Source organism: Bufo gargarizans, chromosome 2 (assembly GCF_014858855.1).
Source record: "Bufo gargarizans isolate SCDJY-AF-19 chromosome 2, ASM1485885v1, whole genome shotgun sequence".
Classification (NCBI taxonomy): Eukaryota; Metazoa; Chordata; class Amphibia; order Anura; family Bufonidae; genus Bufo; species Bufo gargarizans.
In genome coordinates, this window is record NC_058081.1 from 46,398,237 (window position 1) to 46,411,817 (window position 13,581).

Consider the following 13,581-nt stretch of genomic DNA (forward strand, 5'->3'; position numbering starts at 1 on the left):
AGGGTCTCTCACAGTGCGCCATCGCTGCTGAGGTGGTATGCAGTAAATTCTTAAATGATCCCGAGGGTTATGGAACAAAAAAGTCAAGTGGAAGACCCAAAACAAATTCATCAGCACTGACCCGGAGGATCCAATTGGCTGTCCATCAAGACACTGGACGATCCTCGACCCAAATTAAGGCCCTTCCTGGTGCTGACTGCAGCACCATAACCATCAGACTGCATCTGAGACTGAAGGGCTTAAAAAACCAAAAATTTCTTCAAAGACCTCGTCTCCTTGAACGCCACAGAACTGCTCGTTTGGACTTTGGAAGAGAGCACCAGACATGGGACATTCAAAAGGTGGAAGAAAGTTTTATTCTCTGATGAGAAAAAATTTAACCTTGATGGTCCTGATGGTTTCCAACGTTACTGGCATGACAAGCAGATCCCCCCTGAGATGTTTTCTATGCGCCACAGTGGAGGGGGCGCCATAATGGTCTGAGGTGCTTTTTCCTTCAGTGGAACAAGGGAGCTTCAGGAAGTGCAGGGGCGTCAAATGGCCGCTGGCTATGTCCAGATGTTGCAGAGAGCATTCCTCATGACTGAGTGCCCTCGTCTGTATGGTAATGACTGGGTTTTTCAACAGGACAACGCTACAGTACACAATGCCCGCAGGACAAGGGACTTCTTCCAGGAGAATAACATCACTCTTTTCTCCCATCCTGCATGTTCCCCTGATCTAAATCCAATTGAGAACCTTTGGGGATGGATGGTAAGGGAAGTTTACAAAAATGGACAACAGTTCCACACAGTAGATGGCCTTCGTGCGGCCGTCTTCACCACTTGGAAAATGTTCCCACTCACCTCATGGAAACGCTTGCATCAAGCATGCCGAAATGAATTTTTGAAGTGGTAAACAATACCAGCTACTCATTACCGAGTTCTTGTTTGGAAGTTGGATTTCTGTTTTTGGGGGGGGGGGGGGGGGGTTTAGTTTTTTTTTTTTGGAGGTGTGGTCCTAAACTTTTGATCAGCTGAAAAACAGCCTGTTTCAGTTTATTCGTTGTTTTCATTCTTGTTGCATGTTGAAGCTCTATTTGGAACCTTGTTAATATCCAGCCATGCTAAATATGATTTTTTGCCATTTTTCAAGTGGTCTTAAACTTTTGATCAGGACTGTAACATAACAGCTAATCTCCACCCAGCAGCTCAGATAAAATTGACAATTAAGTTAAACTGATGAAAAATAAAGAATTGTTGGCAGTGCTAGGTCTTTGGCTATGCTCTATGTAGGTCTCATACAAATGTCAAACAAAATAGAAAAACCTACATGTAAATACTACCTTATGGATGAAACATTTGAAATCATGTATATCACCTTTTGTCTCATGGCTAGTCCGGTGGATGTACAGTACCGCGCAAAAGTTTTAGGCAGGCATGGAAATATTGCTGCAAAGTAAGAATGCTTTAAAAATAGAAATGATAATAGTTTATTTTAATCAGTTAACAAAATAGAAATGTAAATCCAATCAATATTTGGTGTGACTTTGTGCATCAGTTCTTCTAGGTACACTTGTACATAGTTTTAGAAGGAACTCGGCAGGGAGGTTGTTCCAAACATCTTGGAGAACTATGATAGATGTCTTGGGGTACTACACATTTTCTAATAGGTGCTTAGAATAGGGACACCCCAAAGCATAAATCAGGAAATTACAAAGGTCCAAATGCAAATCAAGACTTTATTTAAATGCGGTGCACATGTGATGTTTCTGTCCGGAAGGACCTTCATCTAACTATTGCCGCTAGGGATGAGCGAATCGACTTCAGATGAAACATCTTAAGTCGATTTGCATAAAACTTTGTTTCAATACTGTACGGAGCGAGCGCTCCGTACAGTATTAGAATGCATTGGCTCCAATAAGCAAAAGTTATTACTTCGCAAAGTCTCTTGAGACTTCGCATAATAACTTCAGAAATTGATTTCTACTGTAAAAAAAAAAACTTTTCCCGAACTCGGGTACCACTTTGAACCGAACCAGATTTCGGTAAAAGGTTTTTTACAGTATAAATCAATTTCTGAAGTTATAATGCGAAGTCTCAAGAGACTTTGCGAAGTAATAACTTTTGCTCATTGGAGCCAATACAGTATAATACTTTACAGTATTGACAAAGTTTTATGCAAATCGACTTCAGATGTTTTATCCCAAGTCGATTTGCTCATCCCTAATTGCCGCTCTAGCAGAGTAGGTAGAAAAATGGTGCCAGTATCCACACTATGCTATAACACTGCATTTGGACCTTTGGAGTGCTAGAATTTCCTGATTTATGGTCTTTGACACCTCTCTGATCTGGACACACTCTCTTCCCCTTGAAATTGGTGCTCCAAGAGCTCCGGCTGGCTCCTTTGAGCTTGAACCAACTAATTTGCACATTCCTAAAAACACATATCTCTGCAACGGTTATACCTATAGACAAGGCAAAGGTATTGTTTCATCAGCATGATCAACCCTAACAGGCAGATCACGCTGACAGATGTTCCTTAAAGAGGACCTTTCATCGGTCCAAACATTGTAATATAATTATCAGGCTACATAGAGCAGCGCCTAGGGATCTCACTATTATTCCTGGGCGCCGCTCCGTTCGCTTAGGTTCTACTAGGCGGAGTCTGCCCTGTTTCACCCTGGGCGTTCCTTCTCCCAGGCTGTAGCGCTGTCTATTTTTCAGCCTGCCTTTTGCACAGAACTATATTTTACAGCAACCGACATTCAGATATAGGTGGTGCTACACTTTATTGTCAGGACTGTGCCAACGTGTTGCGCACATGTATACAAAATAAACGGATTTAAAGGTTACAGGGGATCTGCCAGCTTACCTAGAATATCTAGCCACTCTTCTTCTGGCTCTTTTCCGTCCGCACCATTTTCTTTCTGTTCACTTGATTCAGTCTGTGTTTTGCCTGATCCCTCATTCACTACGGATTCCAAAAGTGGAAGATCACTCAAGTCATCATCATCTTCCCCAGTGCTGTCTATTATCTCAAACTCCTCTGTACTGTCCACAAGGGAAGTCCTGTCTCTTGGTTTGGAGTCATTCTCTGATACTGAAGCACTGTCACACCCATCTTCATGTACTGGAGAGTCCTCCACATTGGGCACAGGTTCCTCTGCAGAAGCCATCCTCTGGATGTAGATAGGAAGAATAAATCACCTAAAACAACACGCAAGTGGTTATCAATCACTTACGCAAGTCTGTCAGTTTTTTCAAACTGTTTCAAATGCAGTTTTGTATGTATTGCGCACTCTCTGTCCATACCCCTACCACGCATCTGTCAGTGCTGTAAACTCCGAAAAGTGTTAACAGCGTCCATGCTCGAGTACCACTCAACTCCAGGGACGAGTATGAGTATTTAGGACTCTTCACTGTACCTTGCTGCCACACTCCTATGTAATGACACAGCAGTATGTCAGCACACACAGATTGTACTACATTTTTTCCAGAATAGTAAAAATACACCTTGTGGCCATTAACAATGAAGACTGATCATACAGTGCGGTCTTCGTTAGTTAATTGTAAGGAAGCTGAGGGCTAATTTACAAACAGCCCGACCGTATCATGCCGTACCCCAATACCACTCTATACACCTGGGGGGGTTGCATGGTGCTGTAATATGCCACCTAAGTATTTTTATTAAAAAAAAATATGTTTTTGGGTGCTCTGCTGCCACAGCATGTCAGTGAACCATTAAAGGGGTAGTCTAGAATTTGAAAAACATGGCTACTTTCTCAAACAGGCCATGTTTTTCTAATTTTGGACAATCCCACTGTATAGGCAGCTTTAAGTCACACATTTGGTAGCAAAATAGAGATGGGTCCACTGTCTGCGGGTCCTTGAGTGACGATGTCTATGGATGAAATAAAATATAAAAAAGTAACTTACCTGTAAAAAAAAAAACAAAACAAAAAAAAAAAAAAAAAAAAAAAAAACCTCAGCAGTCATAAAGCTTCTTTTATGTAGGTGTATATAAAAAGCAAAAATAAAACAAGCTCAATTCTCACATGCCTTAATTCTTTCACATCCGGTTTAACGTAGCATGCTGTTCTATTTTCTCCAGGAAAGTAAAAAAAACTCATCAGTGGAAGAATGAAATGGATTATAAGACAACTGTCACCCGAGTCATAAGACACCACAGCAAACACAGCCTCGCCACTCTAAACTTGATAATATATATGGTTAAAGGGCTTGTCTTCTATGTCCTATTAACCCTTTCAGGACCGGGCCATTTTTTCATTTAGCGTTTTTCACTCCCCGACTTCCCACAGTCCTAACTTTTTTATTTTTCCATTCACATAGCCTTTGAGGGCTTATTTTTTGAGGGACAAGTTGTACTTTCTAACAGCGCCATTTACAGTTGCATACCCCTGCAAGCAAAAGGGAAGGCAGGACATCTAGCCAGCAAGGACTTTGATTTTGTGCGGGTATATATATATATATATATATATATATATATATATATATATATATATATATATATATATATATATATATATATACATACATACATACACACACACCTTTACCTTGGAGTGCTGCCTGCTTTTTGGAATTATATATATATATATATATATATATATATATATATATATATATACACACACACACAGTACAGACCAAAAGTTTGGACACACCTTCTCATTCAAAGAGTTTTCTTTATTTTCATGACTATGAAAATTGTAGATTCACACTGAAGGCAACAAAACTATGAATTAACACATGTGGAATTATATACATAATAAAAAACTGTGAAACAACTGCGTTTAGTTGGACCATCATTTAATTTTTCAACAGGACAATGACCCCAAACACACCTCCAGGCTGTGTAAGGGCTATTTGACCATGAAGGAGAGTGATGGGGTGCTGCGCCAGATGACCTGGCCTCCACAGTCACCAGACCTGAACCCAATCGAGATGGTTTGGGGTGAGCTGGACCGCAGAGTGAAGGCAAAAGGGCCAACAAGTGCTAAGCATCTCTGGGAACTCCTTCAAGACTGTTGGAAGACCATTTCAGGTGACTACCTCTTGAAGCTCATCAAGAGAATGCCAAGAGTGTGCAAAGCAGTAATCAAAGCAAAAGGTGGCTACTTTGAAGAACCTAGAATATGACATTTTCAGTTGTTTCACACTTTTTTGTTATGTATATAATTCCAGATGTGTTAATTCATAGTTTTGATGCCTTCAGTGTGAATCTACAATTTTCATAGTCATGAAAATAAAGAAAACTCTGAATGAGAAGGTGTGTCCAAACTTTTGGTCTGTACTGTGTGTGTATATATATATAGCTAGCCTTGGGCACGTAGTGTCCCTCTTCCTTCTATTCTAAAGTTGGGAGGTATGCTAAAACACTGATGAAATGACACCTAATGTGCTGTTGTCACTATGGCATCACAAGTAGGCAGAGATGTCATGTGACTGCTCCTCTGGAGACGCTTGCTGTGATGCACACACAGCCTCTCATTAATGGAAGCATGCTATGCTAAATGCAGTAGAAAAATAATATATACACAGTATATCTCTCATGATACAAATTCCTCTTGGCTTTAGTTATTGTCTGGGGCACTTTATTGTTTTTTATACTTATGGTGGCCAACCCCTTTAAGTTTTAATACTGAAAAAAAATGCAAAACCTTTGAGGAAAAACAAATACATTTTATAACCATATTCTGACCCCTATAACTTTTTTGTAGTTATGTGTACAGGGCTGTGTGAGGGCTCATTTTTTTGTGGGACAATCTCTTTTCAGTAATACCAATTTGGGTAGTTGAAGTGACAAAAAATGGCAATTTTTTTTCCTGTTACGCCATTTGCCATAAGCCCTTAATATTGTTATATTTGAATAGAATGGGCATTTTCGAACTTATGTTTTTTTTATTTGTAAAAACGTTATATTTTTAAAGTTACCTAATCATTAGATTGCCCATTGTGTTCACTGATGGCTAAAAAAACATAATTGAACACTTCATTTGGAATATAACAATACAATGCTATGTAAAGATGAAGAAGGTCACGGCACTCCAAAAGCTTCCTTATTCAATGTTCTTTATTGCACCAATGACAGCAGCAACGTTTCGACAATATAGTCTTTATCAAGCTTTTTATGTAGCTTGATAAAGACTATATTGTCGAAACGTTGCTGCTGTCATTGGTGCAATAAAGAACATTGAATAAGGAAGCTTTTGGAGTGCCGTGACCTTCTTCATCTTTACATGGTATTTTGGGGGTCTCTGAGGCCGAGACCTGACGCCACGAGCACCGCCGCAAAACCTTTTGAGTTGATCCAAGTAAGTGGTGCTGTCCTACCACCTATTTTTTCTACAATACAATGCTGCCATCTAGTGGCCTATATTGGTATATTCCTAAAATAGGCACCGAAGCCTGCTTGAGGCTTCAGTGTATTTCAGCCAAGTAACAGGTTCCCCGATCTCAGCCGGGAAACGCAGTTACCGGACCGGAAGCACGCGACTTCCGCTTCCGGACTGATCAGATGCCGTGGTCACATTTGGAGGAATCCTGTTATGTATAACGAAACGGAATTCTATGACAATACAAAACGGAAGCCCTTAACCTCCTAACAGTCACCTTAAAATTGGAAAAACCTTCCCAAAAATGTCCCTTTTTTTATTTCAGATTTTCATCGTGTGTCTGCAGTAAATCTTGTTGGCGCACAACTCAGGGGACACTATTAGATTTTTAACCCCTTGGTGACATAATAAATTTTGGCCTTAAAGGGTTTCTGTCATGGGAAAAATCGTTATGTAGCTGACTGACATTAGCGATGTGCTAATGTCAGCAGTACATAACAGTGTGTTTGTTAACTCCCTGCATGCCCCCGTTCTCTTAAAAAACAGCCTTTTATAATATGCTAATGAAGCCTCCAGGTGCTATGAGGGTGTTAATGCAGCACCTAGAGGCTCGGTCTATTAGTCTTTTGGCACGACCACGTCCACTTGATTGACATCCTTCTTCTCCGCATCATCCTCATAATCCCGCGCCATAATCCCCTTTAGTATTCGGCGCAGGTGCAGTGAGTGAAGGATGCTCGACTGCTGCCAGCTTCCTCACTGCACCGATTACGTCACAGGCCTCCCCGGCAGGCCTGCCTGGCAGCAGCCGAGCATCCTTCACTCACTGCGCCGAATACTAAACGGGACGGCGCAGGCGCGGGATTATGAGGACGATGCGGAGAAGACGTCAATCAAGTGGGCGTGCCAAAAGGTGAGTAGACCGAGCCTTTAGGTGCTGCAGCAATGCCCTCATAGCACCTAGAGGCTCATTAGCATATTATAAAAGTCAGTTTTTAAGGCCTCTTTCACACTTGCGTTGTCCGGATCCGGCGTGTACTCCACTTGCCGGAATTACACGCCGGATCCGGAAAAAAGCAAGTGTACTGAAAGCATTTGAAGACGGATCGGTGTTCAAAATGCTTTCAGTGTTACTATGGCAGCCAGGACGCTATTAAAGTCCTGGTTGCCATAGTAGGAGCGGGGAGCGGGGGAGCAGTATACTTACAGTCCGTGCGGCTCCCGGGGCGCTCCAGAATGACGTCAGAGCGCCCCATGCGCATGGATGACGTGCCATGTGATCACGTCATCCATGCGCGTGGGGCGCCCTGACGTCACTTTGGAGCGCCCCGGGAGCCGCACGGACGGTAAGTATACTGCTCCCCACTACACTTTACCATGGCTGCCAGGACTTTAGCGTCCCGGCAGCCATGGTAACCATTCAGAAAAAGCTAAACGTCGTATCCGGCAATGCGCCGAAACGACGTTTAGCTTAAGGCCGGATCCGGATCAATGCCTTTCAATGGGCATTAATTCCGGATCCGGCCTTGCGGCAAGTGTTCAGGATTTTTGGCCGGAGCAAAAAGCGCAGCATGCTGCGGTATTTTCTCCGGCCAAAAAACGTTCCGTTCCGGAACTGAAGACATCCTGATGCATCCTGAACGGATTTCACTCCATTGGATAAAATGCATTAGGATAAAACTGATCAGGATTCTTCTGGCATAGAGCCCCGATGACGGAACTCTATGCCGGAAGACAAGAACGCAGGTGTGAAAGAGCCCTTAAGAGAACGGCGGCAGGCAGTTAACAAACACACTGTTATGTACTGCTGACATTAGCACATGTCAGTCAGCTACATAACGATTTTTCCCATGACAGAAACCCTTTAAGGACCATTAATATTAATATAATAGATTATTTATCTGAAGGAGTTTTCTGGGACTCCTCCGTATAAGTCACTGATATCAGATCAGTGGGGGTCCAACATCTTCCCCAACAGATGATTTCAGGGGAAACAAGATCCTTTAGTTCTCCCAGGCGATGAGCTACTAGCAGAAGTGTGTGGCAGCGGTTTCCTGAGCTTTTCCTATAGAATACACATGCACGCTCAACCGAGCCGAATACATGTATGGAGGAGCCAGGAGAGAGAGCTGAACGATCACTGAATTTGTACGGGTGGCTTAACAGGGTTTTCCGAGATTTTTACACTGATGACCTATTCTCTGGAAAGGTCATCAGTAGTGTTGAGCAAATCGGGCTCAGACTGCTCTATCTGAACCTAATTCATTTATGATATGCGCTCCGTACCTCAGTAAAATGTATGGGCTCCACTGAGGCCTTCTTCTAGTCACAAGTAATGTGAGACTTGCTTAGTCTCGTGCCTGTGAGGTTACAGTTCGGTTCTGCGCATACATTACTGTTTCAAAATCCAAAGCAAAACTCTGTTTCGTTAATGAGGCACAAACCCAAGTTTGGCTTTGGATTTTGAAACGGTAATGTATGCGCGGAACCAAACTGTAATGTCACAGGCACGAGACTAAGAAAGTCTCACATTACTTGTGACTAGAAGGCGGCCTCAGTGGAGCCCATACATTTTACTGAGGTACGGAGCGCATATCATAAATGAATTAGGTTCAGATAGAGCAGTCTGAGCCCGATTTGCTCAAGAAGGCCTCAGATAGAGCAGTCTGAGCCCGATTTGCTCAAGAAGGCCTCAGTGGAGCCCATACATTTTACTGCTGTATGGAACACACTCTATAAACGAAGTTTTTAAAGGAACCCGATTCACTCAACACTAGTCATCAGTATCTGATTGGTGGGGACCCAACACCTGGGACCCCCGCCGATCAGCTGTTTGAGAAGACACCAGCACTTCTATGAGCGCCACGGCCTTCTCGCAGCTTACCAAGCACAGCGCTGTACATTGCATAGCAGCTCTGCTTGGTATTGCGCTTCGCCACATTCACTTCTATGGGGCTGAGCTGGCCACATGAACGTGAATAGTAGAGAAGACCGCGGCACTACTGTGAGGATATCCAGAGGATAGCACATCAGTATTAACATCTCGGAAAGCCCCTTTATGTTCTGCCGACCTGACTTTGATTGACAGGGCCAGGCAGTGGCAAAGCAGTGAAGGAGGGGCTGGCCACAGAAGGGAGTGGAGCTTGGGTGCAGAAAGAGCAATGGTGACACCTTTATTGCACCAAAGGTCTAATTTGCATATTAAGAAAAGCCTTCATAACTCTGGAACAGAGCCTCGGGGTCAACAAAACAGCATTTTAATCATGGGAACTACAGCTATGTGTCTATGGGGAGGTCACTGGTGACAGATTCCCTTTAAATGTATACATCTCCAGCACATCCACCTGACGCTAGACACTTAGGTTATAGGTGGCCACAACATGACAGTAGAGACCACTCTGTTCTTTTTTGCTTCAGAGATCCTGTTCTTACATTTTCTAGTGAAATGTTTATCAGCAAATCATACGAACACTTCTAAAGTTAGCCATAGACAGTAGGGGGTCATTTATTAAGACCAGCCTCTAATATCCCCTATAAGCAGGTGGTGGACCCACCAAAGCGATGAGGTGCCGGCCTCTACAGAACTTCGCCGCATCCAGTCTAAATATAAGGCCGAATGCACACGGCTGTGTTTCACAGCCGTGAGCGGTCGTCGAACCACGTGCTGGATTCCTGCCGAGAGCAGGAGAGCACAGCGTCATTGGTTGCCGCCGCAATACAGTAATACACTGGTATAGATCAACCAATGACGCAGTGCGCTCCAGCTGGCGTACATTTAGGCTATTTTCTACGGCTAAAACAGGCGTAGAAAATAACAAATGAGACAGGTCTCCCGGCCTGTCACCTTCCCCACCGACTTTCTATAGACCTGGCGTGAGCGTGGAAAAGTCGCAGATTGCTACGCAAATAACCTTTGCATCGCACTCAGCTCCAGAAATACGCCTAACATAAAAAAAACACGCTGATATCAGGTCACCGGCAGTCTATCCAACATGTACGGCGCACGCCTCCTGACTGCCCCTCGATGGCAGACGGCTGGGGAGAGGAGAATCAGGCAGTTGGACTTCAACATGTCACTGCCATAGGCTTACTCCCCTCTCTCCCCATTCACAATACATGCATACTTGGTCAAGCATCCATGTGTATGGGGGAGTCAGATGGGGGGTTGTGTACTGTACATAGCCCTACTCCCTAGCCCCTTCATGGCTCCAGGCGGAGGGCGACATTGCAGCTTAGAGCTACACAACTGTATGCTCCCTGCTGACCCATTAATGCATACAAGGTATAAATCTGTCTTTCACTTCACTGATAAAAAAAATAAAAAATAAATAACAGGTCCGTTCCTTCAGGTATGCAGTCTTTTAGAGGAAAAAAATAGTGCAATGGGTCTTGTGACGAATTGGGAGACATGTCACTACTGGCTGCAGCGGCACACCTCAGCCCTGTCAAACCAGACGTTCATACTCAGATCTCGGGATCAAAAGGCACTGACACCCAGTAGTGGGAAGCAGGTAAGTATACTTCCCTCCAGGTCTGGTGACATGGGGAGGTCAGGCCACAATGCCCCCGAACAAAGACAACCCCTTTAAGGTTTTTTTTTTTCAGATAGATAGAAAATAAAAAATTATTTAATTCTAATTATATAATTATAAAATTATATAATGTTTTAAAACATCAGTAAAAAAACAAAAAAAACAAAGATGAAAACTATTTGGTCGTACTGCATTTAAAATTAAGAATATGGTGCTCATTTACAAGTAAAAAAGTGGTTAATGTAAAAAGGGCCGCACACCTTTTGACTTCTCTCGCCACTTTTCAAATCTGGCAATAAGCTGATGAAACAGATGAAATATTACATTTCAAATAGCAGACTAGTGTATATTTAAAGGGATTGTCCGGTTTCAGGAGCATCCACCTGATGCAAAGAACAGGCAAGTACTTGCTTGCCAGATCCCACGCCACTGCGCTGGTTCTCCTGGTCAGACTCTACTTACCTTACCTTACTCTACATCATGTCACCGCTGCAGCCAATCATTGGTCTCAGCAGTGCACCCGACAAGGCCATTGATTGGCTGCTGCAGTCACTTTCTTCGGCTGCAGCCAGGTTAACAGGGCCCTTAAGTGGGATCTGTGAGGTAAATACCTGTTTATCGCAGGAGGATCCTGGGGATTATTTGGTTTCCTCTAGGTTTTGAGTGTCAGGAGGTGCACTGAATAGCAAGAGCAACTGTGTGAATGTGCAAATCTGAGCATGCCGGTTTGTTCTGTCCGCCTGACAGGATCTGAGGTAGAAATGGGGGCAATATCAGAAGATCAGCTGTTGATGCTGCTGGCCCTGTCCATGTGCAGAGGATAGGCACAGCCCTGAAGAAGGCTGCCACTATACAAGGACCCATATGATACAGGGCACTGCCATCTCTGCACTCCTCCTGAAGGGAGCAATCATGATGATTCTGGCTTTGTCTTCCCTGACCTTCTTGAGAACTCTCAGTATTAACTGAAGTGGAGGGAAGGCATATAATAGACCCTGACTCCAAGGTTGAAGCAAAGCGTCTATCGCATCTGGTCGATCCCTGGGAGACAGGGAGTAGAATCTTTTTACCTTCCTGTTCTCCCTGGTGGCAAAAAGATCTACTTCAGGCATCCCCCATAACTTGACAATCTTGCTGAAAACAGAAGGGTTTAGAGACCATTCCCTCTGATCCAGAGATCGACGGTTTAGAAAATCGGCCTTCCAATTGTCCACACCTCTGATATGAAGTGCCGAGAGGGATAAAGCTGCCCCCTCCACTAGGGAATTTGTTGCCCAGGCATTTTTCTGCCATCCTCGCCACTTGAGCCACTTGAGTTAAAATGGCTCCATTCCCCTGACCACAGATGACTGAGAAGCCATGCGGTCAGACCCCCGCAACTGGCCCCTGACAGCAGGTAAGTGAGCACCGCCACGCAAGGCTCTCTGTCCTTGTGTAACACCATGACAGCTCTGCATAGTAATACAGCCCCGTCACCGCACCCTCCCCCTCCGGTTACCGTATCCTACCTGCAGCTAACGCTCGCCCTGTCACCGAGCAACTAGAGATGACACCTGCGGCTCCCACCTGAACCGTGCAGCCCTTCCGGTAACAGGATGTAAACAGCGCCGTGATTGGCCGTGTCGCCTCGCCTCCTGATTGGCCAGTCAGGTCACATCCCTGGGCTGTGTACGGCCCTGCATAGAAGGGCACGTCTGCTGCGTTTTCCCATAATGTAGACGGGGCTGAAGTTGTTTTGTTGTGTTTTGTTTTTTATGAATTATGAGGAGACCTTATCTGAATAATGAAATACATTGCACTGAACTGTCCTGAGGTGAAATCAGTCATAAGCAGCATAAAATGGGCTACAAAGAATGCGATTGAAAGGGTTAAATGACTGTGGGCCCCTGATCTTATGCTGCCAACCTACAGAGGGTGATGTCCAATATGAAATTCAGTTGAGTTCAGCCTTGCCTAAACAGGTGGCTACAAGCTGGCATCAAAGTGGGCAGATGGACACTTTTTACTAATTTGAATAAGGTAACTGTTTTTTTTAAAGGGTTAAATGGGTTGTCTGCGTTCAGAGCTGAACCCGGACATGTCCCTATTTTCACCCAGGCAGGCCCCCTGACAGGATCTTTGGACCTGATGCTCTCCAGCGCAGGGCAAGGGCTTTTTTGTTTATATTGTCACACACCGCTAGTCGGAGGCCTCCGGCCAGCAGTGTATTCAGTGACGTCACCAGCACTGATGGGCCAGCTTTAGTGATGCCCTAGCCAGGCAAGGCAGTGCTAAAGCCCGCCCATTACGCAGGTGGATAGCCGGGTAATGCAAATGGCATTTATCATGTAGAAAAAGTTACTACCAGGCATTTACTAATGTATTGTGATTGTCCATATTGCTTCCATTGCTGGCTTTGCTCATTTTTCCATCACATTATACGCTCTTTGTTTCCATGGTTACAACCTCCCTGCAGACCAGCAGCAGTGGCCCTGCTTGCACACTAATAGGAAAAAATTTCTGCCTTTACGCAGTTCCAGCCACCAGAGAGGCTGACACTTTTACTATAGTGTGCAATCACGGCCACAGCTGATGGAATGCAAACCTTTAAAAAAATATTTTACCAGCACTACATCCACTACCGGCGCTACATCCACTACCAGTACTACATCCACTACCGGCGCTACATCCACTACCAGTACTACATCCACTACTAGTACTACATCCACTACC

At 44.2% G+C, this 13,581-nt stretch overlaps 1 protein-coding gene across 1 annotated transcript in view; it reads right to left on the minus strand.

Moving 5' to 3' along the window:
* The window catches only part of FKBP8 (FKBP prolyl isomerase 8), a 46,809-nt gene extending 34,321 nt beyond the window's left edge, over positions 1-12,488 (minus strand). Inside the window, exons 1-2 of the mRNA XM_044278873.1 lie at positions 12,378-12,488; positions 2,854-3,188 (exon numbers count right to left, since the gene is read on the minus strand). Coding sequence (XP_044134808.1) covers positions 2,854-3,157 — 304 coding nt within the window. The 5' untranslated portion in view covers positions 3,158-3,188; positions 12,378-12,488. The remainder of the gene's footprint in view (positions 1-2,853; positions 3,189-12,377) is intronic.
* Positions 12,489-13,581: the final 1,093 nt, after the last annotated feature.